Below are 25,249 nucleotides of genomic sequence, written 5' to 3' on the forward strand. Positions count from 1 at the left end.
GCCCCTGCCTCTGTGAGAAAGCCACCACTTCCTAAATCTGCTTCTCTTCTTGGACGCTTTGCTTTTACTGAGTGTTACCCCCGGTATATTGCCGACAAATAACATGAAATGTGTTGCCGTGAGGTAAGAGCCCTTGAGCCGATGCTGGTTGTTTAAAATCTTGGAATAATTCATTGCCACCGCGCCTCGGTGCAGCCTGAAGCTCTTGGCCATGATTTGGAGACGGCGTCTTGGGGGTGTGAGTGGCTTGGAGGCGACAGTGCCGAGCTGCTCACAGCTGTGCGTGTGAAGAGCTCTGCAGGAGGTGCCACTTCCTGGCATCCCCTCACTGCGTTTTGCTTTCCTTTTGTAGCCGGCAGCCAGGCCTCCTGTGCCCGCTCACCAGGTGCTGCCCTACAAGGCGGTTTCGGCCCGCTTCCGGCCCTTCACCTTCTCCCAGAGCACCCCCATTGGGCTGGACCGCGTGGGACGCCGGCGGCAGATGCGAGCATCCAATGGTGAGTCTCCCAGGCCCGCCCTGTGTGGGGGCTCCCTTTTCAGAAACTGGTGTGGAGTCCTCGGTTGGATTGTGTGCAGTGAAACCAAGGTGCCCCTTCGATTGGGCACCTCTCCACTGCCTCTGGGCCGGGGCGTTGTTCCCCTGGGAGTGAGGAGGGCTCATCTCAGGGTCTGGTAATGCAGGCATGGGGGTGTCCTCAGCCCTCCGGGGCTCTGTGTCATCACGGTGACCCCCTTTGAGAAGTTTGCTCCCCTCATGTCTGTATACCTAAGTTCCTGTAGGTGGAGAGCTAAGAATGGAGTCCCAGGCATTTGTCTGAGACTTTTTGAAGCTCTTTCTGGGTGTTTGAGATTCACTGATGCTATTTTGAACACCAAAGAAAAGTTTGTCTAATACAGTAGCTAATATGTTATCGCAGTACTTACCCGGTAAATACTTGTTGATTTGAATCAATACCACATGTTTTTGGAAATATGTTTACTTTTTAAAAAAATATATAAATGGAATCATTTTATTTTTTAAATGTTTTTAAAGATTTTTGAGAGGGAGAGAGAGCACGGCACAAGCAGGGGAGAGGGGAGGAGCAGAGGGAGAAGGAGAAGCAGACTCCCCGCTGGGGCTCAGTCCCAGGGCCCTGAGATCATGACCTGAGCCAAAGGCAGATGCTTAACCCACCAGGTACCCGTGATGTTTATATTCTTAAAAAAAAAAATATTTCCTTACACCAATATTCATGTCGGTACCAATCAGCCAGTCAGATAATGAATGGCATGGCCTGTTGTGCACTGGACAACAGTAACGAGTTAACATTTATCGAGGACTTTACCATGTGGCAGACTGTCCCATGTGCTCTGATGTATTAGCTCATTTGATCTTTGTAACTACCTGCCATGTTGGTGCTATTATTATCCTCGTTTTTCCAGATGAAAAAGCCCAGGTATCCATGGGTAGACTGCCCTAAGTCACTCACCCAGGAGGGGGCAGAAATGGGATTTGAATCTACAAATACAACTTTTAATACCAAGTGGTTCATTTTTAACCACTGAACTATATGGACTCTTTAAAGAAGTGCAGCAGACTCTAATGATTATAGCTCCAACGGCAGGGTTTCCTGTCTTAGTTTTAGAAATGAATATCGTGTGGTGAGCATGAGAGTAAGAGCTGGGCGTTAGGAAGCCCAGCTGCTACCTCAGCTGGGCCACCGCCTTGCCGTGTGGGCAAGCCCTGCATGTGAGGGTGGCGACTGAAGCTGTAGGCAGGGGTGAGGTTTCAACAGCCCTGAAGACAAGGTGGAGGGTGTCAGTGGAAGAACTGAAATTCCAGGGGGTAGGGGAACAGGATGGGTCAAGGAAGGGAAAAAACAAGGAGATATAGACTCCCTGGTCAAGGGAGGCATTTCTAAGGACAGGTAGAAGAGGATGATGGCTAGTGACCAAAAATGGTGACAAGAAAGTCACTGATGGATCTTGACACAGAAATCGTTGAGGACTGTGTCCCAGGAGGGTCTCACTGGGTGGTGAGAAGTCAGAGTGTTGGTGAATGGTGAGGAAATGCTATCACCCCCAAATTGTTGCCATGGTTTCTAACTCGTGTTGCATATACTGGGAGGAATCAAGGTTGGACTTGCAGGTGGAGGTTGAGGAAATTTGTGGACATCTCATGCCTTTGTCAACCCCTCAGCCGAGGATGTTGGACACCTGGGAGTCATTGCCCCCTTCCTTGGGGAGTCACTAAATCCCATCCTTTGGCTCTCAGGGTCACCTTGCTTCTCAGGCTCCTTAACCCTTCCCCTCACAGCCACCCTATCACCTCCTCAGGCCATGTTTTCGTACATACTCTACTTAGAGTCACTGTTCATGTTCAACTCTTTCCCACCATTAGAATCAAGTCCCAGTTCCTTAAGTGAGTTTATAGGCTTTTGTTCAACCCGAGTCTCACTTTCCATCTGTTTCTCTCCTTTCTCCTGCCAGAGCTTGCCGTCCAGTGTTCTTGCATCTTCTCTAGGCTTTCACACTCCTTCCATGCTTCTCACATTGCACCCTTTGCCTACAGCTCCCTTCTTTCCCATTACCATATATCAACATTCTTCCCATTCAGAATTCAGAACTCATTCCCTTGTGTGCCCTTGGAGACCTGCATTGTCTTCCTCCTTCAAAGCTGCTCAGCCCTGAGCCTCATATTCATACCCTCTGATCCAGTCATCCACCTCTGGTGATGTGTTTTCATTTTTTTTTTTTTTAAGATTTTTAAAATTTATTTATTTGACAGAGAGAGAGAGACAGCCAGCCAGCGAGAGAAGCAGGGGGAGTGGGAGAAGATGAAGCAGGCTCCCAGCGGTGGAGCCCGATGTGGGGCTCGATCCCAGAATGCCGGGATTACGCCCTGGGCTGAAGGCAGACGCTTAACAACTGAGCCACCCAGGCGCCCCTGGGGATGTGTTTTCAGAAAGTCATCCAAAAGGAGTAAAAAAGCTATATGCACAAGATATTCTTCGCAACATTGTGATGGCATGAAAGTCAAAGCAAACTAAATGTTTAGTCACAGCAGAATAGTGAGTTGGGGTGCTGTGTGGGCCACTACCTGAGAACAGTTTATAACATAGATAGTAGAACCCTGCAACGACATGGAAAGGGACAGCTTCAGTTTTAAAGTGAGAAGAGAAATAGGAAGTAAAACCAAGTATGTTGTATGAGTTAGCTGAGGCTGTTATAACAAAGTACCCCAGACTGGGTGGCTTAAATAGCAGAGATTTGTGTCTCAGCACTGGCGGCTGGAAGTCAGGAAGGCATTGGCAGGGGTGGTTCCTTGCGAGGGCAGGGCTGGAGAGTCTTTGCTGGTCCCCGTCATCGCTTCCGGTTGTCTCACTTCCAGTTGTCTCCGGTGCCTTGCGTCGTGGGATGTAACCGTACTGCCTTTATCCGTGCCTTCATCTTCACGTGGCTTTCTCCCTGTCCTTGCTTTAGGGCCCACCCTACTACTTTCCTTTTAACTTGATCTTCTACTAAGACCTTATTTCCAAATAAGGTTACCTTGACAGTACTGGGGGTTAGGATTTCCGCATCTGTATGGGGGACGTCATTCTACCTGTAACGTATACCACTATCGCAACAATATACGATGTGAACACGTGTGTTCAAAGATTTAACAGGAGTATGCAAAAATGCAAGTAGTGTAGTTAGGATGGAAGGAATGTAGGTGATTTCTCCTCCAACCCTATATATACAAAGAGCTTATTTCAGTGTTTTCTCTTGTAGTGTTTTGTTTTGACTCTAATGTTCCTTTGTTGAGAAGCAACAAAAACGAACTCTGACCAGCTTAAGCAAAAAGAGAATTTATTGGAAGGGTGTCTGATGTCCCCAGAGTTGAAAGAATGGCTAGAGAACCAGTCCAGGAAATGGATGGCCTTCAGGGTTGTTCCTGGGAACCAAGGAACCACTTGGAAGAAGCCGAGGGAGGCACATAGCAGGAGGGCCTAGGAATGAGTAAAGGCCAACCATTGCTTCTGTCGCTCAAGAGTCAAAGTCCCAGGATAGGGAAATCAACTCTTGAAGCTTTGGTGGCACTTGAACAGGGAGAAGGGCTGGGGGCCTCCAGAGACCCTTTGCCTTCCATATTAGGAGGTAGGTACATGGTACCCATCACTGAGGCTGAACAGAATGGAAAAAAGGTCATTCCCCTAGAGGAAATCCAAGTAGTGTTAGAAATAGAAATAGATTCTAGACAAGTTCTCCATTTGTTCGTTCATTCATTCATCCATTCATTCATTCATATATTTAGTAACTACTGAGTGCTTACCACATGCTGGGTGACAGCCAGAACAGAATAAAGTCCTTAAATCATTTACATTCTAGTGTCAGCTTTTTTGTTTTTTGGTTTTTTTTATTTAAGATTTTATTTATTTGTCAGAGAGAGGAGAGAGAGCACAAGCAGGGGGAGCGGCAGACAGAGGGAGAAGCAGGCTCCCCACTGAGCAAGGAGCGCAATGTGGGGCTCCATCCCAGGACTCCGGGATCAGGACCTGTGCTGAAGGCAGCCTGTTAACCAATGAGCCACCCAGGCGCCCCTCATTTACATTCTAGTGAGAGGATAATGAATTAACAAGTGACTGTATAACAGGGCAGGCGGTGTTATAAAGAAAAAGAAGCAGGGTGGGGGGTGGCGGGTGTTCATTTTTTTTAACGTCATTCTGACATGATGCACTATTCCATGTATAATTACAAACGCTCTCACTCCTTCTGTCGAGGGAGACAGCACAAAGGCTCACCAGTTACTGCAGACAGCCCCGAGTCTAGGCCCTCCGGAGTAGTAGCCGTTTCTTCTCAGTTCTGTTGCAGTGCCTTTTCCATTTTGTATTCCCAGAAGTAAATTTAAGCAACACACCCTTATCGTAGTGGAAGGAGGTGAGGGAGGGAAGGAAATAGAAAATAAATAAATATTATGTATGTACACGTGATGCCACAAAAGGAAATTTCTTCTGCTTCTGGTTGCAAGGCCACAGATGCTATTGCTGACATTGCTCGTGTCGTGCCTGTCGCGTGCTCCCCCAGCGCCTGCCCAGTACCTTACCTGGTCATGTCCTTTGCCAGCTGAGGTGGCCCAGACCTTCAGCCTGGGGTGTGGAGTTGAGGTCCTGCTTGCTTAGAGTTGCCATAGTCTTTTTTATTCCCCTCCATCAGTCAAAAAATCAGTCATTCTATAAAAACGTGTGGAGCCCTGACCAGAGCCTGCCAGGCACTGGTTTTACCATGTGGAATATAGCAGAGGGTAAAGCATCACCAAGCTCACATTCTACACTGAGTCCACATTGAATTCTCACACTGAATCCAATTCAGTAAGTCAGTCAGTACCCTTGTCCCAGGCAGTGATGATTGCTCTGGGGAAGATGAATGTGGGTGACGTGGTAGAGTGTAGGGAAGGGCATGGCAGAGGGTGACCCAGGGTCCCTAAGAAGGTGACGCTGGAGTGGAGGCTTGAAGAACGGGCAGGAGCCAAAAATCTGAGGGAGGAGAGGTCCCCGTGGCAGGAACATCACATGCCAGAGTTAGGCTGCCACTTGATGTGTCTGAGGTTCAGTGAGAGGGCCGGGGTGACCAGAGTTCAGGAAACGGGGGCAGGAGAAGAGGGCGTTGCAGTCTGGCAGGGAGGCTGTGGCCGGAGAGAAAGGGCATTGCAGGTCTCGGGTAGGACTTGGAGTTATTCTAAGTGAAACGGGAAGCCATTGCCAGCTGGGGAGTGATAGGCACTGATTGAAGCTTTAGAGAGGAAGGATGGTTTGGGGGAGAAAAGGCAGAGGAAGGGAGACTGACTTGGAGGTGATTGCATAAGTCCAGTTGAGAAACCGTGGTGGCACTGACCACAAAAGACGTCCATGTCTGTCTTGGGTGCTCATTTTCCCAGTGCATGGGGAGGCGAAAGTGGCCGGCCTTGGTTTGAATCCAGTGGGGCCAGGCCTGTGGATTCTCATGGAAGTACTTCTCTCTCGGGAGAATGACAGAGCAGAATTACTGAATAGGAAGAAAATATTTTGCAAATGTATTATTAAGTCATCCTAAGCAGTGGCCCTTGTGCTTGCCCTTTGTATTCTGGCTGTGGGTGAATATCACCTTGTCAGGCACTGGTTCAGGGTACATACGAATCCCAGACGGCATCACAACGTCAAGATGTGTCCCCAAGCCATCTCCATAACTTTGTTTCCATTCGCCCATGATTGCATGCTTCTGGACGATAACAGGATAACACTTGTGACCCCATGGGTACTGGCCTATCACCGCACTTCCCTCACTGGGGTCCTTGGGTAGAAGCATGGTCGGGCAAGGTGACGTGACAGTGTATGAGGCCTTCGGTGAGATTCCAGCAGAGGTCTGACAGGTAAGGAAAACAAATCCAGATCTAGAATAAATGTCTTTTCCACTAAGGACAGATCATCTACCCCTCTATTATGAAAAGGGTCCATTGTAATCAACTCTCCACAAGGAGCTGTCTGGTTCCTTCAAGGAACCATATCATTAACTTGGTTGAGAGGGACACCCTGTGGTTTAGCCCAGGCTTGGCATCCATTTCTGCCACCATGGCCTTTTTTTTTTTTCTCCCTGAACCTACTGAGTAAGCATCAAGATGACTAGGAACAAAGATTGGCGTTTACAGAGTGGAACACAGTGTTCACACAATTATTCAACAGCCTCTTTTGCAGTCGGATTCACGTGGGATACAACTAGGCGTTCATATGGGACAGATGATTTCTCATGCTTTGAGTGTATTCTGGTATATCTAATCGTACTCCTTCCCCAAACCAGACCATTACCTATTTTGTTCTTTCCACATTCCTCCAAGCCATTCAGCCAAGCCATTGTCCTAGCCATCTATCCACACAAGCTAAATCCCTGCTGAGGCCCTCTCTCCTCTCAGTCAGAAAGGACTAGGAAGAATTATCGCTTAGATTTTACTATGGGGCGGGGGGGGGGGGGTTCCCTTGCCAGGGGGCACAGTTACCAGGTAAATGGTGGAAGATCCATCTTGGGAAGGCTGGAAGGAGGAGTTGTAACTGTGGGATACCTCCCCCAAGGTCACCTGGCTTCCGCTTCATGAAGAGGCTTTGAGTGTGGAAACCAGCTGAGCTCTGGGAGCTGTGTGAGGGCCCCTGAGTCTCTGTCACCAGATCTGGAGATTTCCTACTGTAGGACTCAAGTAATACGGTAGTGCAGTTACTCATCACTTTTGTTCCTGCAGACCCTGAGGTAAGTTAAGCAGAGCCAGAGATCGTGTGGGTCGCCCATTGCAGTGACTGAGCTGCCCCTGCTGCCTAGTGCACCAGCTCTGCCCTCTTTTCCTGTGCTACAGATGTCCCACCTCCATGGAGGTCCTGGACTTCACCGAGACAGAAGTGTCTCACGGACTTCCCCACTGACTTCCCTTGCCCGTCCAGGTGACCAGTACAGCACTTACAACAGTTGCTACCACTTCTGTCATCTGGTTTGGGAGACACAGCCCTTATGGGGAGTCCATGACAGACCAACTCCAGCGTTTCCATCTTCTGGTGGTCGTGCTTCTTCCTCACGCTGTGCCAGGAGCTGACCTCTCCACTGCTTTATGAGTGGGCCAGTACTGGGCCCAGATCTACAGCCCATCGAAATGCTGGGGTGGCAGTCAGCTCCATGAGCCCATGTGTTGAGCGCATGAACTCTGGTAGATGTCACCCAAACAGATAAATTCGGTTTAATCCAAATTACGTTAGGTAAATGCAGTGTATGCACCTTGTTTGGATCCTGATACCAACAAATAAAAAGATCATTTTGAGACGATTGGGGAAATTTGCACATGGACTGAGAATTCAGTGAAGTGTTCATTTTGTTAGTGTTCATTCGGTGTTCATTTTGTTAGTAGGGATAATAGTGTTATTTTTAAGTCCTTATTGTTACGGGTACATACTAAAATGTTTTTTGCACAAAACAATATATGTGAGTTATGCTTTAAAATACTCCAAAAAGCTGCTGAGAAAGTTTGGGAAAAAAATGTTATTGATAATCGTGGGTTCATCATTTAATTTCTCTGCTTTTGTGTGTGTTTGAAATTTATCACAAAAGTTTCAAAAAATAATGAAAGTATGTTTCCTCCTCCCTGGTCAGGTGCTCCCCAAATCTGCAAATCAAGAAATGCCCACAACTAGGGGTGCCTGAGTGGTTCAGTCGTTAAGCTTCTGCCTTTGGCCCAGGGCGTGATCCCAGGGTTCTGGGATCGAGCCCCACATCAGGCTCTTCTGCTATGAGCCTGCTTCTTCCTCTCCCACTCCCCTTGCTTGTGTTCCTTCTCTCGCTGGTTGTCTCTCTCCATCAAATAAATAAATAAAATCTTTAAAAAAAGAAATCTTACTGCTTTACTGGTGATGGTGTTTGTGGCCCTTCTTTCTTCCTGGGCCTTAGCAAGCATGCCTGTGCTGTGATAACTTTCTCTTACGGAATTTTCTTTGCTGCCTTTTGCTTTCTTCCATGAAGCTTTTTGTCTTATATCCGGGGCAACTTACTACGTCACAGCCTACCCATGCTTCTGACTTGCCCATATTTATTTTGGATTCCAGCTTTACATCCTCCCTTATTAGTCTGTATTGATCAGAAGTCAAATCTGATCGCTTTCCAAAATTCTTCTCATGTGTACTCATCCTTGTCTTTCAACTCATCTCATTCAGTTCAGATTAGCTTGCTCATGTGACATAAACCCAAAGATTATCTAACCAGAAAGGAAACATTTCCCAGAAAGGAAAACGTTCAGTTTCCTCAGCTATCACATTTCTGTGGAATCTTTATCGGTTATAAGCAAGGAGTTAAAGCATGGTATTGAAGATCAGTAGATTTGGGGATGCCATTTTAAAAAATATTTTCGTTATATTTTTAAAAGCCTTCTCCTTAACGATTAAGTACTGTATTAGAGTATTTTTAATAATGCCACACAACAGAGGAGAGAAAACAGGATTAGGTATACAGTAATGATTAAATATGAAAAATAAGAAAATGGTTTCCTAGGAGATATAAAATTGATAAGTTGACTTGATTAGACTTTTGTTTTTTTAAGTAAAGTCTACACCACACATGGGGCTCGAACTCATAACCCCAATATCAAGAGTCACATGCTCCTACTGAGCCAGCCAGGCGCCCTGAATTGATTAGACTTTTTATGGCTTTTAAAAATATTTCTAAATTACTCAAACTATTGCTTGATTTGATTTTTTAATAGTTTTAGATCTTAATTTCTTATGAATATAGTCACTTTTGGCAAGCTAGGAAAGAGAATCAAATTAAGCCAGTGTAGCACTCTGATGACCTAGGCCAGAATTGCTCAGTCTTCAGCAGAATGATGTAATAATTGAAGTTGCTAACAATGGCATTGTGAAGCTCTAAATCATAATCGCCATCCACATTTTTCATTAGGAAAACAACCAAAAAATCCAGTCCTTAAAGGCATGACGTATACAAAGAACATCTTTATTTTTTAAATTCCAGTTAGTTAACATGTAGTGTTATATTAGTTTCCGGTGTACAATATAGTGATTCAACAATTCCATACATTACTTAGTGCTCATCATGATAAGTGTACGTTTAATCCCCTTCACCTATTTCATCCATCCCCCCACCCATCATTTCTCTGGTAACCATCAGTTTCTTCTCTATAGTTAAGAGTCTGTTTTTTTGATTTGTCTCTTTTTTCCTTTGTTTGTTTTGTTTCTTAAATCCACATATGAGTGACATCATATGGCATTTGTCTGTCTCTGACTGATTTCACTTAGCATTTTACCTTCTAGATCCATCCATGTTGTGGCATTCTTTTCATTTCTGATATTCCATTTTATATATATGTATATACACACACACATCTTCTTTATCTGTTTATCTACTGATGGATACGAGGGCTGCTTCCATAATTTGGCTCTTGTAAATAATGCTGCAATAAACATAGGGGTGCACATATCCTTTCAAATTACTATTTTCGTATTTTTTGTGTAAATACCTAGTAGTGCAATTACTGGATCATATGGTAGTTTTTTAAATTTTTTGAGGAACCTCTGTACTGTTTTCCACAGTGGCCGTACCACTTTGCATTCCCACCAACAGGGCATGAGAGTTCCATTTTCTCTGTATCCTCACCAATACTTGTATATAAAAAACACCTTTGTAGAAAGGACAGAATGGCCCAAATTATACACTGGCCAACTTGTCTGAGCACATTAGAGCTAGCTAATGGTTGGTGGAAGGAGGAAGTACGCTTGACCCTTGAATAATGTGGGGTTTAGGGCATGCCCTCGTGTTATTGGTAGCATAAGCAGTTGGTAAACATATCTGGTATGTTATATGTATTCTATACTGTATTCTTACAATAAATAAGCTAGAGAAAAGAACGCATTATTAAGAAAACCATAAAGAAAATACATTTACAATACTGCACTGTATTTATTGAAAAAAAAATCTGTGTCTAAGTGGAGCGGTGCAGTTCAAACGCATGTCGTTCAAGAGTCAGATGTGTCTTGAAAACTGCTCTGAGAGATAAAAATTCCTGGTTGTCGTGTTCATAAGACAGCAAGTAAAAAAAGAGTACGGACCGCACTCAAATTGATCATGGGTATTATCAGGGCTACCTTTAGAATACAAAGGTAAGTGAGGGATAAGATAATGTAGAAATTTCCAAAGTAAATTACTCAGTGATAAGAAATCCGACGTCCTGCTACGGAATAAATGCAGGACTTTTTGAGGGAAACTTCCAGCCCATCTGCCACTGAACAAAGCCCCTGCTGGCCAGTTAGCGTGGCTCTTCTTCCGCAGCGCACGTCCGTGTGGAGACACACGTGGAGACCTCCTGTCAGGCCAGGAGCTGGAAAGGAAAGCATAACCTAGTGAGCGTGTGACAAGCTCAGTGTCTTTTGGGGTGGACCCCAGTGGCCATCGCAGTGTGGTCAGACGTCTGCTACCTGCCCATAGGCATTGGCTTCTGCCCGGGGCCTTCAAGCCGGGTTCTGGCCCCTCTGTGACTTCTCCTCGCAGAGGTGGGTGCCGGTCCTCCGCGAGTAGCCCCAGGAGGCTTGGGGCACCCAGCAGGCGATCTGCCGGCGTGAACCCCGCGGCAACACCGGGAGTTCTCCTTGCTGAATCGATGATCCTGTGAAAGGCCCAAGCAGAAACGATGGGGCATGGCTGCCTCTTAGGGGAGCCTAGTGGGGGCTCTTCTGAAGCCGAGGTCAGCGTGCAGCCCCGTCTGCCCCCGGGCGGGCCCATCCCCGGAACCCAGGGGGCTGGAGAGGCACCCCGCCCACGTGGCCTGGCCGTGCACGCGGCTGCTGCCGGCGCATCCCGCCCGCGCATCCCGCCCCGCAACGGCCACCCCCAGAACGGCCCCAGGCCTTGCTTGCTTGCATCTGCAGCACGTTTCCCACGCAGATTTAAGGTTGGTTTGTCTAAAGGAAAGAAAAAGTGTGCTAAGACATCGGCAGCTGTCTTGAAAGCCTGGTGGTTTTAAAGTACAGTTGGAGATTATTACTCAGGGGTGACATTCTTTCTGTGTCTTCAACTTCTGTTTCTTCAATTTGATTTTGTACTGAATGTATTTGCTCAGAAACGGAGAAGATTTCCTTAGGTGTATTTATCTACTTTTCCCCATTGAGGAACTGGTATTGGTAGTAAAAGCAAGTTTATTCCACCTTGTTATGCAGTTGATATGACTAATATTGGTAAGTGATACAGGATATGCCATTGTGACATAATAAAACAGTGATATTTCAGGATATGCCCAAGGTGCTCTGAAACTCTCAGAGTTGGGCTTTTAATATGCTCTTGGTTTAGGAGATAGCTCCTTTGTATTAACCCACTTAACAAATATATGTGATGTTGTATATCTATATACCCGTATCACTACCCTGTTATGAGTTAGGCACTATGCTAGAGGCTGAGTGGTCCTGAGGAAGCCGGAGACTGTTCTCACAAACCTCCAGTGTGGTTTAGGGACTTGTAAAGCGATTGCAAGGATAAAGGAGCTCAGGGTGAAGGGAGCACATGCAAATCAGATCTGGGGAGTCCCAAGACGTCCTGGAGAAAATGACATCCACCCTGAGACTTTGTTACTAAACCAATGTGGGTCAGCTCCTTGCTGAGAAATAGACCTCCTATGGCAGGTGGAGTGGCCTCACAAGGTCATCTTTATTTATAGTAAATAAGGAGAACACAGGGTAATTTCCAAAGCCATGCCTCCCCAAAGGGGTGTGCAGGCTCCTTTCTCTTGGGGTTTGGGATGAATATTCAAAAGGGGGAGACTTCATCCTTGCATGTAATGGACAGGCATAAAGTTGCACATGCGCACTCAGAATACATGCCCATACATATATTGTACGTTATGCTAATGAAGCTTATGCCCCTCCCAGGGCAGGGATTTTAACATAATGAAGCTGAGGTAACTGTGGGGCACTTTCATCTGCGCAGATGTAGTCCTGCTTGGGGTTGGGGGAAGGTCATCCTCCAAATGTTTCTTTTCCTGTTCCAGCAATTGGTTAGCTAGTTTCTAAAAGATAAAATTGATAGACACAAGCTTCTAGGAGTCTGCTGGGCTCAGGGAGTCTCGCAGGTGACAGCATGAAGGGCGAATGGAAGTTAGATTAGGTTTGTTGTTAGGGGAAGGTATATTCTAGGCAGAGGGAACAGCATAAGCAAAGGGTGGAAGCCAGAGCAAAGGAGGGCACATTTGGGAAACTGAGGTTAGGGTTGCCCAAGAGAAGCTTTCTTCCCCCATCCCCAGGCCTCTCAGATTCCAGGTGTCCGGCACGTGCCGACTGATGCCTGCAGCATGCTGAGTGCATACTATAGGAGGCTACTTATTCAGTACTGCTTGAGTTGTAGCCCTACCAGGAGTCAAGGGCATGCCTTCCAACCCCGTTATGGCAGCTGTATTTATTACTGCAGCTCTTACTTAGATATACAAACAAATGGGATGTAAGACTGAAGAGACATCTATGAAAACTAAGCTCAATACTTTGTAGAAATTCAACAAAGGTAAATTGCCAAAAAATTATTTTCTGTCCAATTAGATGAGAATTGATAGCTGTAAAAAAAGAAAAAATGAAAAATCCAGGAATCTTTACTCAGAATGCTTCACAAGTTATCTCTGGTTATTACTGTACTTGGAAGAAACAGGAACTGGAAATCACAGTTGACACATTCTGGTGTGACCTAGGTAAGAAAGAATGCAGAATTCCAGTCAGATGATCATACATGGACCTCTGGTCCTTTGCGATAACAAAGATGAACGCATTGAAGTTTTATATGTTTTAAGTTAAGACATTTATGGCATAAATGCAGGTGTGATGTTTTTGACTTAGGACTTTCAGGCAGTCCGACTGCACTTGTGGGAGAACCCCTTCAGCCCCCTGGCTGTAGCAGGAGGAGGTGAGGGAAGGATTGGTGTGTTGAGAGATGAGTCTAGACCAGAGATCAGAGGTAAGGAGCCTGCCAATTCTGGGCTTCCAGGTGAGGGGATTAGACTAGCCTGGGGGCAGCTAGAGCCACAGTAGGGTTATAAGTGGAGTGAAGTGATCAGATTTGTATTTTAGTGACATGGCTGGCTAGATTGTGTCCTTCCTGGACACAGGAAGGTCTGTTGCTAAATCAAGTGGACGGAGCCCTGATCTAAGAACATGACCATAGTTGAGGTGTCTGAGTGGTGTGGTCAGTTAAGCCTCTGACTCTTGGTTTTGGTTCAGATCATGATCTCCGGGTCCTGAGATCAAGCCCTGCATTGGCCTCTGCGCTTAAGGCTTAAGACTCTCTCTCCCTCTGTCTCTCCCCACCTGCATGCTCTTGCTGTCTCTCAAAATAAATAATCTTAAAAAAGAGAGAGATTGAGAGAGGGAGAACATGACCATAGTCCTGGAGAAATGAAAACTTGGAGGTCAAGACAATTGGATATTTTGGGTGCTGAAAACCAGGTGCCTGGGTGATGGGGAGCATTAGAGAAAAGCACATGAGTTGGGGGGCTTCGTTCTGTTCCAGTCATGTTGTATTGGAGGCACAGGTGGGACAGCCAAGGGGAGATGTTCTCACTGTCCTTCATCATAATAGTCCAATATCGAGGAGGAAGACCTAGAGAGAAGTAAAGACTTGAAAGTCCTCAGCAAATGAATGGTTGTTCTTAAAGCTATTGGAAGCAGTGTTATCATCCAGGGTGTATGTGAAAAGTTAAAAGAGGGCCAGCCACATTTGGGGACCAGTAAAGGAAAACAAAATCCACAAAGAAGATAGGAAAGGAGTGGCCAGACTGGTAAGTGGTGTTCCAGATGTCAGAGGAAGCCTGGCTTCAGGGACAGAGTGGTTAGCAATGTCAGATGTATCCAGCGTGAAGTTGGGCACTCTGAAAGATACACATTGGTTTAGCAGCAAGGAGGACAGTGTTGACCTTGATTGGCAAAGGCAGCTTGAGTTCACTGGGAGGGCAGAGCCAGAATGCAGTGCGAGGGTGGCTGCAAGGCTGTGGGGGAAGTCAGGACTTTATGTTTTAGTACAGAGGTGTTTTATCAATTTTGTTTCTCATTTCCCTTAAATGTTAGGGCTAATTAAAAAACTCTTGTCTTGCTACCTTATTAAAAAATTCTTTTGGCTTTAAAGTATCTGAAAGCTCATTGATACAGATGCATCTGTGTTTATTTTTACTAAATGTTTTCGAAAGAAATAGTAATATTAAGTATGCATCAGAAAGTTCCGTTCCTTGATTTAGGGTTATGAAATAATATCCCAACATTAAGGAGGTGGAGGAAATTTAACCAGAAGAGTTTATGCCATTTTAATTCTTGATTCTTTAATTAAATAAGTTGTAAGAAATTACTGAAGCAATTTTTTTGTTAAGTCATGTGATAAAGTTAATCAATTTATTAGAACACTTTAGATTTATTCTTTTACCTGGTCAAAACAAAGAAAATACATTTTTTCCCCTTTGCCTTAGTTTGTTGTTGTTGATCCTATTTCTAATTTGTTATTCTAATTATTGTTATGAAAGTTAATGTTCTCGGGGCGCCTGGGTGGCACAGCGGTTAAGCGTCTGCCTTCGGCTCAGGGCGTGATCCCGGCGTTATGGGATCGAGCCCCGCATCAGGCTCCTCCGCTGGGAGCCTGCTTCTTCTTCTCCCACTTCCCCTGCTTGTGTTCCCTCTCTCGCTGGCTGTCTCTATCTCTGTTGAATAGATAAATAAAATCTTTAAAAAAAAAAAAAGTTAACGTTCTCATTGACAGCTCTTTGGGTCAAAAACCAGAATTGAATACTAATCCTCTTTGCTAGCTCTGTGACCTTAACCTCAGAGTCTTAATGTCCTCTTTTGTAAAAGGAAATATTAATGTTCTGCACCCCACTGATGTGTGAGAATGATGTGGTGCACAGTAAATGTGTAGCAAATATTAGCTATCATTTGGGCAAAGAACCAGAGGGTTGTATTTGTTACACAGGGGACAAGTAGTGAGGACCAGTGGGCCGTGTTTACAGCCAGAGTTCTGAGTTACTTATTTAACTTCACTAAGCAGCAGTTTAACCTTAGACAAGTCACTTAATCAGATGAGTAAAGCCCTAGAGCACTAGGAGTCTTTATGGAACAATATTCTGTTTAATTATTATCCAAGTAAAGGTTAAGCAAATTTAAGATGCATACACTCAGGTTATTAGCAAAAGAAAAACCTAGAAAGAATTTTTTTTCTGTTGCTTCTCTTGACCCGAGATTTTAGGCGTTATCTAAGGATGTTTCAAAGTATCACTTAGAGACTCCACCAAGTTTTTTTGTTAAAACAAAAAAGAAAAAGAAATACAACAGCAAGTGTTAAGGCGTGTGTGATGCCTTGAAGTTACTATAACCATGCCATAAAACCTTTTTGTCTCATCTCTTATTGTTTGGATTATCTCTTTCTGTGCCTGGTTTTCAAAAATTTTCTTTTAATAACGAATTAGAGAGAAAATACAAAATCAGATCTTGCTTGCTTAGCACCTACTGAGAGTGATAGTAGCAATTCTTGGGAAAGCAGGTTGAAGAACTGGTGATAGCGAGTTTTGGCTGTCAGACGTGGACGTTATGAATTTGGTCTAGTTCTCTTCTCCCTTCCCATCCTGCTTTTGTACTCTATTACCAAGGCATTGCTTGTATTTATTTGTGAAAGAGGATGACTCAGTTCACTTGTCTTTAGGCACGTACTTGCAGGAAAAATGTTTTCCTGCCTGCTAACCCTGAGCACGTTAAAATCACTCTGTTCCGACTGTGCCGTGAGACAGTGTGGATTCCACAGTCAGAGGAATTTAGAAATTATTCCGTATACAGGAACAAGTATTACAAACATGGACATCAGTGCCTTGGACCGTAATGTCTGCGAGCGTTAGAGATGCTGTTAGCTCCAACAGGAGTTTGAGCTGTGCTGGTATTTCATGCCTTATTACTGCCTAAAATCAGGATTTTTTAAAAAAGAAACAATGTTTTAGTCTGTCTCAGAAAAATAACAGTTTTTCACCTTTTTCCAGCAAACTCTTGAAATTGTTACCATCTTAACAGTTCAAAAATTATCAGTTCTAAAAACTTGGATTTGTTCAAATCTTTCTAGAATTAAAAAAAACTAAAAAGTCTTGAAAATATCCTGTGTCCAATACAAGTTTCAGAAATTGGATTTTAAAAGTAGAAGATAGAATATCCCAAGTCACGGAAGGAGAGCCAAGAGATCTAAGCACGTAGCCAACAGCCACACAGTGCCGGCACTCTGTCCATGTTACGGTTCTCAAAGATGAATCCGACAAGGCTTAAAACTACCCAGACCTTTTTCCTCACTCAGTTAAGCAACATTTCAGTTGTAAGTAGCGTAGCTGACATTGAGACCAGATCTGGCTGACTTGGAGCCCAGATTGCTTCCCTTGCACCCCCTGTCTTCCAGGCGCCGTGCTTGTCCATCACAAAAGACCAAATGATTTCTTTTTTTTTTATGTGCACAGAAGTATACCTGTGTGTCAGCTTTTAAGACCATGCCCTAATAATTGCCTCTAATTAAAACAAAAGAAGAAAGGGAAATGCATCCAATACCTATTTTGGTCTTGTTATGTTTGAAACCTGCTCAGTCTTAAGGATGCAAAGACAAATATATAAATACTGAACAGACATGAAATACATACTAGGTCCAAGAAGATGGAAAAAAAACATGCTGTTTACAGAAGATGGGAGAAGCAGAGGTCTTAAAATGAAGACATTACCTTTTCTTTTAAAGGACAATTTTTATTTGTTTTTGAATTAGTCTAAACATTGTGATAAACAGGGACCAGAAACAGTGCCTTCTTTGGAGAGGTTGGGGCATGGAGTAGGGGCAAAGGGGAGGGTTTATTTAAGCCACTGAGAAAATTTTCCACCATCTTGTGTGTTCAAGTCTGTGTTACCACAGATTGAAAAGCAGTAGCTTTGAAGACGCAAAGAGAGGCACATTTACATCCTCTGTATCTTCAAATGTGCGCTGGGTGGTTCTCACCCAGCAGCTTCTTATAACTCGGGCTCCACTTCCTGTGTGCTCTGTGTGCCTGGGTCCTCCCCTTCTGTGGTGAGGAGCCGGCTGCTGAGGGATGTTTCAGGAAGACCTAAATTGAGCCTGTCTCAGCCATACATGAGCAGGCAGCGTACTAAAACGGTCTACAACTAGACATCAGTATGTTCTAGAAAATGTTATGTTCTATATTATGTTGGATGAAGACATAATATATACAAGTTTCAGAAATTGGTTATGTTTTCTTATGTTTCTCTGGAAAATAGCATAACTGGTCTGTAGATGAATAATATGGCTTGCTTTTAATCCATTCAGAATAAAAGGATCATTCTGGATACTGTTGTTTGTGCTAGTGGACAAGGGAGCATTGGTTTGAATAACTGATAGTAAATGTAGCAAATTAGTTCCTATTAAGGAATCCCCCATTCCAGCTTTAGGACCTGCGGCCCCGTATCAGCAATGGAGACGAGTGAGTACACAGAACTCATGCTGCGGGGGCACTGGGGTGGCTCGGTGGGTTAAGCATCTGCCTTCAGCTCAGGTCATGATCCCAGGGTCCTGGGATGAGCCCTGCCTCAGCAGGGAATCTGCTTCTCCCTCTCCCTCTGCCCCTCCCCCTGCTCGTGCTTTCTCTCTCTCTTTCAAATAAATAAATATCATCTTTTTAAAAAAAAAAAAAAAAGAACACATTCTGCATTACTCTTGATTCTGGTTAGTTGTTGCTCAAATGGAAGTTTGTACTGTAGCTCAGTCCTGCCAGATGGAGGGACTTCCTCCATTCGTGGTGATGTGGTACCCATCCTTGAGCCCATTTTCTAAAACTGACAGTATTGTGCTGAAGAATAGCATTACTCTGTCCTCTGGGGTCTTCTCCTATCTTGTGCCTGTCCTGTAGCTCTTGGTAATGGGGCCATGTCTACACCTAGCGGGGACATAAAGTTGCTAGGATATTCCTAGGCTAAGGACACCTCTCCACCATGCAGGAAAGGTTGCTGCAGCAGCTGGGAAACTTTGAGCAGAAAACCAATGCTGGTCATTTTCTGCACAAAGCAGAAGGTGGTCATATAAGAAAATCTATACCATATTGTATTTAAAATAAGAAGATCTCAGAAATTCAGACCTAAGTAGAACCTTAATGACCACCTAGTCAACCTCAAGAAACGGTCCTGGAGAAGTAGAGATGACCACTGATTTGAGTTTGAGGTATCACTACTAACTTACCCCAGTTGTTTTATTGCATTTCCTTTCCATATAGATGTGTGTAAATGTTTAGGACCACTTTGCCAAAAATCACCTTAATTTCTAAATCTATATAATAAAAATCATCATAACATTCCATGTGTTTTCAACGTTTACTTTATTTTCACTGGTTTTTAAATATTTGATATTAGGATACAATTTGAATTTCTCTCCTCTCCTGTGGGACTGATCCCTTACTTAATCCTTTCAGGGTTGCCAGTAATCAATGTTTGTAATTCCCAGTCCTGACCATGTAATGTAGTGGTGTCATATCCAAGGAGAATAGATTAATATGTGTGTTGGGGTGGGGGTGGAGTTTAAGACTCTTCTCAACTATGCTTAAGGTCTTTGTTATAGTATTCTTATTGATCTTGTAAATATAGGCTTTAATTACTAAAAAAAAAATAAATTTAAGCTGAAAGTCAAACCTCTGTGTTTCTTCTTCCAAAAATATCCTAGAAGGGTTGGTGGGTCAGTATCCTTTGATAAGATGCCTCATTTAAACACAGTTTTTATTTGTTTACTTTTTTCCTTCTTTTTATCTTTGTTTTGTTTTGGGTTTGCAGTAAAGTAAGTTTACTTAGTGAATGACTTTGATTTAAGATCCTAAACTCCCAAGGCTCTTAGTGTAGTGCCTTGACCCTATCTCTGGGTTTGGAAAAAAGTCCTTGGGATGTAAGAGCCGTCCGGTATACCAGCGGCCAGTGAAAAGTGAAAGTGAGCAAACAAACCCTTAGGACAATACCAAGGAAATGTGGCAAGGAGATCTTTTTCTTTTCGACAACTTGCAGTTTTAACCAACCAAGCAGACAGATGAACCCCAAATTTAAGAAAATGAAAACACTCTGGATTTTATTAGCCTCCTGCTGAAATTAAGGGATACCCATCAGAATCAGTTCCAACTTTTCACTGCTCTGCATCTCAGTAGTTAGCATTTCACCTCATTATTCTAACTAAAACCACATCTACACATTCATTCCATGGTCTTCATTAGTTTCTGAATTGATTTTTACAAGGCATACTAGCATTCACGATATTGCCTCAGAGGAGAGAGTTTCTTGAATTGCATAGACATTACTTCTCAAACCCGAATGTGTATTTGAATGCCCCAGACCTTGTTAAAATATAGGTTCTGATTCTCCATATGTGGGTGGGGACTGAGAGTCTTCACTTCTAACCAGCTGCCAGGTCATGCCAGTGCTATGGGTCGGTCCATGGACCACACCCCGAGTAGCAAGGCCCTAACATGCTTTCTTTAGGAGTAGTAATATGCGTTACTATAAAAAAAGAGAGTTTTGTGACCCAATAAGATTGGGAAATTCTATCTTAAACAGTGTTACACAGGTGTCATTATTTGGATTTATGGGAGCCTGTGGCCACCAATGTATCCTTGTGCATTTCCTAGAGGTAGACTTATTGCATGGACCGTCCTCTGCAACTAGTATTCCCTGTGGCATATGGGAAACTTTACCTTATAGAGTCTGTTCTGAAAAACAATTTCAAGGGGTCTTTTGGGTTCATAATTTAATTTAGTACCACCTTTTTAAAGAAGAGATGGGCCCGTTTTGAATGAGCTATTTTACTAATCATTTAAAAAATTTGACTCTCTTAAATCATTTAAAAAAATACTTGCAAAGGGAAAAATTTGAAGCTGATCTGGTGTTGTGAGTGTGATTGTGTGAGTGTGTGTATCACTGCATTTCACCTTTGTTGTGGATTACTAAAGCTGTGAGTTCTCGAGAAAACTTTCTTTAGCTGGATTTAAGTGTAGGATGCATCAAGTCAATAGAACTAGCCACAAATACTTAAGAACAGTCTACAATATAGTACGTGGTCAACGTGGGTAATATAACTAATCATGCAGTGTTGCCTAGTGAGTTCATGCTGTGAATTTTGTGGGAACTATCACTGTTTTATGGACCTTGGGTCTTTTGAAGTTGAGGCAACCTGACTGGTGATGTTTATTAATCTCTAATGAAGTGCCAGTATCATTCTAAATACTCTTTAATATGTTCTCAATAACCCTCAGAGGATTATTGGTGCCCTAGTCGTACCCATTCTACAGACCAGAAATTGAGATCCCTAGAGACTTAGAAACTTTTCCTAATGTTGTTTGGTAGAGTCTCTTTTGAACCCAGGTGGTCTGAGTCCCATCAGTGTAAAACATGCATTTACTAATTGGTACTGTTACTGTTTTAACCACGGTTTATTGAGGGATGACCATGTGATCACTACTCTGCATATATTCTGTCTCGTTCATAAAGTTAAAAAGGCAATGTCTTCCTGTCATGAAGAAATTGTAGGAAGTGTAGTTTGTTAACGATCGTTGTTTCACAATATATAAAAGAAGGCTTGCTCATCGCACAGAACTTGGAAAGTAGTGAAGAGTATGGGGGAAGTATGTCGTCCAGAGAGATGCTTTTAAAAAACAGCAATTCTCTTCATTATAGACGATATACACTTTATATAGTGAAAGACAGATGTACTCCTTCCATACTACTTTCATATAGTAGAGTGTACACATATATACATATAACACAATCCTTTCTTTAAGGTGTAAGGTGATTTCGTAAATTTACAATTAAGATAACTAAGATTTTTGTCATGAAATCCTAATTCTATTTTTGAACTGAGCGACCTCTCTGCTTTTTCCCCTGTGAAATAGATACCTTTTTAAAAGCTCTCTGAAAGTCTAACTCGGCCTTTGGGATTGTAATTACAAGCAGCAAACACATTTCTCCCGCCTTCGTCGAAGGCTCTTGACCACACCTGATACGCTTGTGAGTGTGTTTGGGTTTGGTACGTGGAGGCTTTGCTTCTTGAGTTTAGAATTTCCTCCCTGACGTCCCTGGGACGGCTGGAGCTGCGAACCCTAGCGGCTCTGAGCAGTGAGCGAGCTGCCCGCCTCTAAGCAGGCTCTGGCCGGGAGTGCACACAGCGTCAAAGCAGTGAATAAGCGATTTCTGCAGTTTCCGCAGCTGAGCGCCTGTGTGACTCTCCGCGATGCTCAGTCACACCCCGGTCCTGCTCTGAATGTGGCTGTTTTTCAAAGAGAAGGATGGTAGCTAGAGGGGAAATAGCAAGATTTTGGAGTCTGGAAAGCCTTCACATGGGTATGTGTGCACAGAATGAATTATTATATCACTGCAATGTTGCTGATTGCACTCCGTTTCCTTCCAAGTTACGGTGCTTTCTCTTTGCTGCTTCTTGTCAGCCTAAGTGTGTCTGGGAAAGCTCATTCATCCTAGTACAGTGTCCTGAGGGTACTTTGAGTTGTGGGTACAGTAAATCAAGGAAATTGGCTTTGTTTATGGTATAGCTGTTCGTGTGAAATAGAAAACAAGAAGCAAGCATCCTGTATGAGTTATGGGTCTGGTTTTTATTGTACTGGTGTTTGCTTCTGTTACATGAAATTCTTTTATACAAGAGTTTATTGTTGAGCTGTATATAAAAATGTTCCTTGCTAATTTGGGGTATGTGAGGCTCTCAGCTGATTTCTGAAAAGGACTGTTTACTGTTTTCAAAAGTGATATTGCCCCGTATTTGGTTACTGCACTGTTCTCCCTCTTACTCTTCAGTATTTTTGTGAGTGTTGTCAGCTAAGGTAGTTCCTACTTAAATGTGAAGGAAATGTGGTGTTCTCACCCTAAAAAGTTATAGATTGTGATCCATGTATTCTTTAAAAGGAGTAAGAAAAAAAACTTCTTCACAGGAAGAATTATAGCCAACTGCTACAACGGGGATACAATAGGATGCTTTTTAAAAGTCTTGTCTCTGTTTTTGCCTTAAATCAATGCCAGTAACAGACTGAAATGAATGAGAATTGCCGTTGACAGCTTGAAGGCTGCCTTGGGCCTCACTGGGGCAATACAGCTTAGAGTTTGTGCTTCTTCCTTGTTTTGATTGGTTTTCTGTGTTGGCCGAGAGCAGACAAGGATGTGGTTATGGCTTCTGTGTCTGGCAGATTGAAAAAACAAGACCAGCGTGTACTCCTGTTTCACTAAAAAGTTGCCCACTGATAACTGCATTCGGAGCATAGGCCTGCCTCTCAAGTGGCTGTGCTTGTCCACTTCAGTAACTGGGTACCATGATCCTATTGTCTGCTGCGGACAGATGGGGCTGGAATGGAGGACAGAGGGGTGCTGGCTGCCCCACTCATCCTGAGCACCAGTGGGTGGATCTGCGTGTTTATTACAACCGAGCCAGCCACGCCAGTGTGTGGGAGAGCAGAGGCGGCCAGGCGGGCAGCGATGGGAGCCCCCCGCTGTCCTGCTACTCCTCCTTTCAGCATTCCTCCACTCCCTGGGCAAGATTCCCAGTCTTTCTTCCCACACTCTTGCAAAGGCCGAGGGAAGGCCTGACCCAGCCTCTGGCTGTGAGTGGAATGCTCTCCATGTAGCTGAAGAGATACAGCATAGCAGAATCTTCTGTGCAAGGCTTTGCACTCCCCTCCCCTCCCTGTGTTCCGTTAGGGCTCCCCTGCTTCTGCCCTGCCTCCACAGGTGGCTCTGTTCCTTCGATGAGCCTGGCTAGAAGGAAAAGGAAGGAACTCTCTTTAACTGGGAAGGCTGGTTCTGTAGGAATCTTCTCTTTTCCAGCTCTGAAGGTTTACTACTGGTTCAGTGTGTTCCAAAGACTTTTTCATATACTCGCTATACTAAGCATATATATATATAATGGAAATGACAGCAAACACAGTATTTAGTGAACTTTAAATGATATGCCAGCATAAGATAAAGTACTGAGTTCGCTAAATTGTGGGTTCTATTTTATTTGAGTACCCTGATTAGGTGGGGTGGGAGGTAGGGGAGGGGCTGGGGGACCCTGAGGGACAGCCTGATGGCTCTTCTCTCCGGAGGAAGCTCCAGCCAGGGACAGGCAGGAGGAGGGTGGGCCCCGGGGAGAATGGGCCCGTCAGGCTGTGGTCCTGTCCCTGTGAGCTAAGTGAGGGTAGGGCTGAGGCAGGTGTGGAGCAGGATTGCTTTGGAGCCAAACAGACCTGGGTTTGAATTCCAGCCCCACCACTTGGGAACAGTTACTTAACCTTTTTGAGCCACAATTTCCTCCTCTATAAATGGACAGTAATAATTCCAAGATGCTTACGAGGCTTGACCGAGATGATTTATATTAAGTGTTTAGTGCAGTGCCTGGTACACACTAAGAGTTCATTCCAGGGATGTGGTGAAACCAGACAGGTTCTTGCTCAGGATTTGTGCAGCCAGCCAAGAAGCAGCCATTAGGAGCTGCGAGGGGTGGTGAGACCCTGCCCAGAGAGCCGTGGGGTGGGAGAGGGGGGTTGGGGTAGCCAAGTTGGGGAGAGGAGCCCAGGACAGACCCGTGGTCAGAACCAGACACCCAAGCAGCTTGTTAAGAGGACACCAAGGGACAAACCAAAGGTAAAACCTGAGGGTTTATGGCAAGACACTGAGAAACCCAGAACCTAAATCCCATGTCTGAATTGGAGATGGGATGGAGGGCAAACTTCCAGAGCGGGAGGAAACGGAGGTCTCTCCAGCCACTGTGCTCCCAGGAAAGAGTGAGGGGGAGACCTTAGGGGTGTTGCCGTGGGGGTTCCAAAGCCTGGTATCTGGGGCTCTGAATACCTGTTTGACAGATGAGCACAAGCAGACTCTTTTCTTGATGATGTAGAATATATATATGACCCAGCTCTAGGGCAAGTTTTGGCCTTAAATTGAGAAGAGGGAAGATGATTCATAGGTAGTTTAAAACAAAACTCATTAAACCATTTGTAGAAACAAAATCTACTGTCAGGGGTTTGGCGTAAATGAAGCTCAGTTGTGACATAACTTATTCCTACCACCAACCACTCCGGGCAGCAGAAGTCAGCAGTAGCCCTGTCAGATCCAGATGGAAAGCTATATGCTGGGAGAATTATTCTCAAAAGACCCATGGACGCCGTAAAAGGTTATCAGTGAAGGCTAGCACGTCCATATCTAGGACCCTGTTTGATCCTATTGTTAATATGTTTAAAAGGCTCAAATACTACTTATGGGAAATGGTTTGCAAGTCTAGATTAGGCATAACAGTGACTTTCGTGACGGTAACATTTTAAATTCTAGATATGAAAGCTCCTCATTCAAGCCTTTCACCCAATCGAGTGACACTGACTAGTAAGCATGTTTCTTTTCCCTAAGAAAGTTCTTTTCCTTGGGAGAGGGTTGGGGGCATATATAAAGAGATAGGTACATGAACAGCTAACCAGAATATTGTAGTTAAACAGCTAAAATAGAACAATATAAATATGAATATTTTAAAAGTGGTAAGCCCTACCATGCTTCTAGAACATCAGAGACGGAGGTTGTTGCCGCAGGGGGTCAGGGAGTTACAGGGAGGAGAGCCAAAAAGTCATGGAACCCATCACCAAGAAGTGGGAGCCACGCTGCCTCAAAGTCGATGAGGCAGAATTTGATCGGCTCTTTACGTGAGAATGTTGCTCCGTGTGGAGAGGTTAGCATGGACGAAGGGATTTTGTCCTTTTGAT

At 44.2% G+C, this 25,249-nt stretch overlaps 1 protein-coding gene across 5 annotated transcripts in view; it reads left to right on the forward strand.

The window, feature by feature from the left end:
* Positions 1-25,249, forward strand: part of SPATA13 (spermatogenesis associated 13) — a 330,909-nt gene that overhangs the window by 276,766 nt on the left and 28,894 nt on the right. For 4 of the 5 annotated variants that reach the window (XM_057309635.1, XM_057309632.1, XM_026493009.4 and 1 more), the window contains exon 4: positions 353-497. In XM_057309635.1, the coding sequence (XP_057165618.1) occupies positions 353-497 (145 nt within the window). Of the gene's footprint in view, positions 1-352; positions 498-2,770; positions 21,861-25,249 lie in introns of those variants that run through there. The other variant, XM_026493010.4, reaches the window with a different exon arrangement.

The sequence above is a fragment of the Ursus arctos genome, unplaced genomic scaffold, assembly GCF_023065955.2.
Source record: "Ursus arctos isolate Adak ecotype North America unplaced genomic scaffold, UrsArc2.0 scaffold_10, whole genome shotgun sequence".
Lineage (NCBI taxonomy): Eukaryota > Metazoa > Chordata > Mammalia > Carnivora > Ursidae > Ursus > Ursus arctos.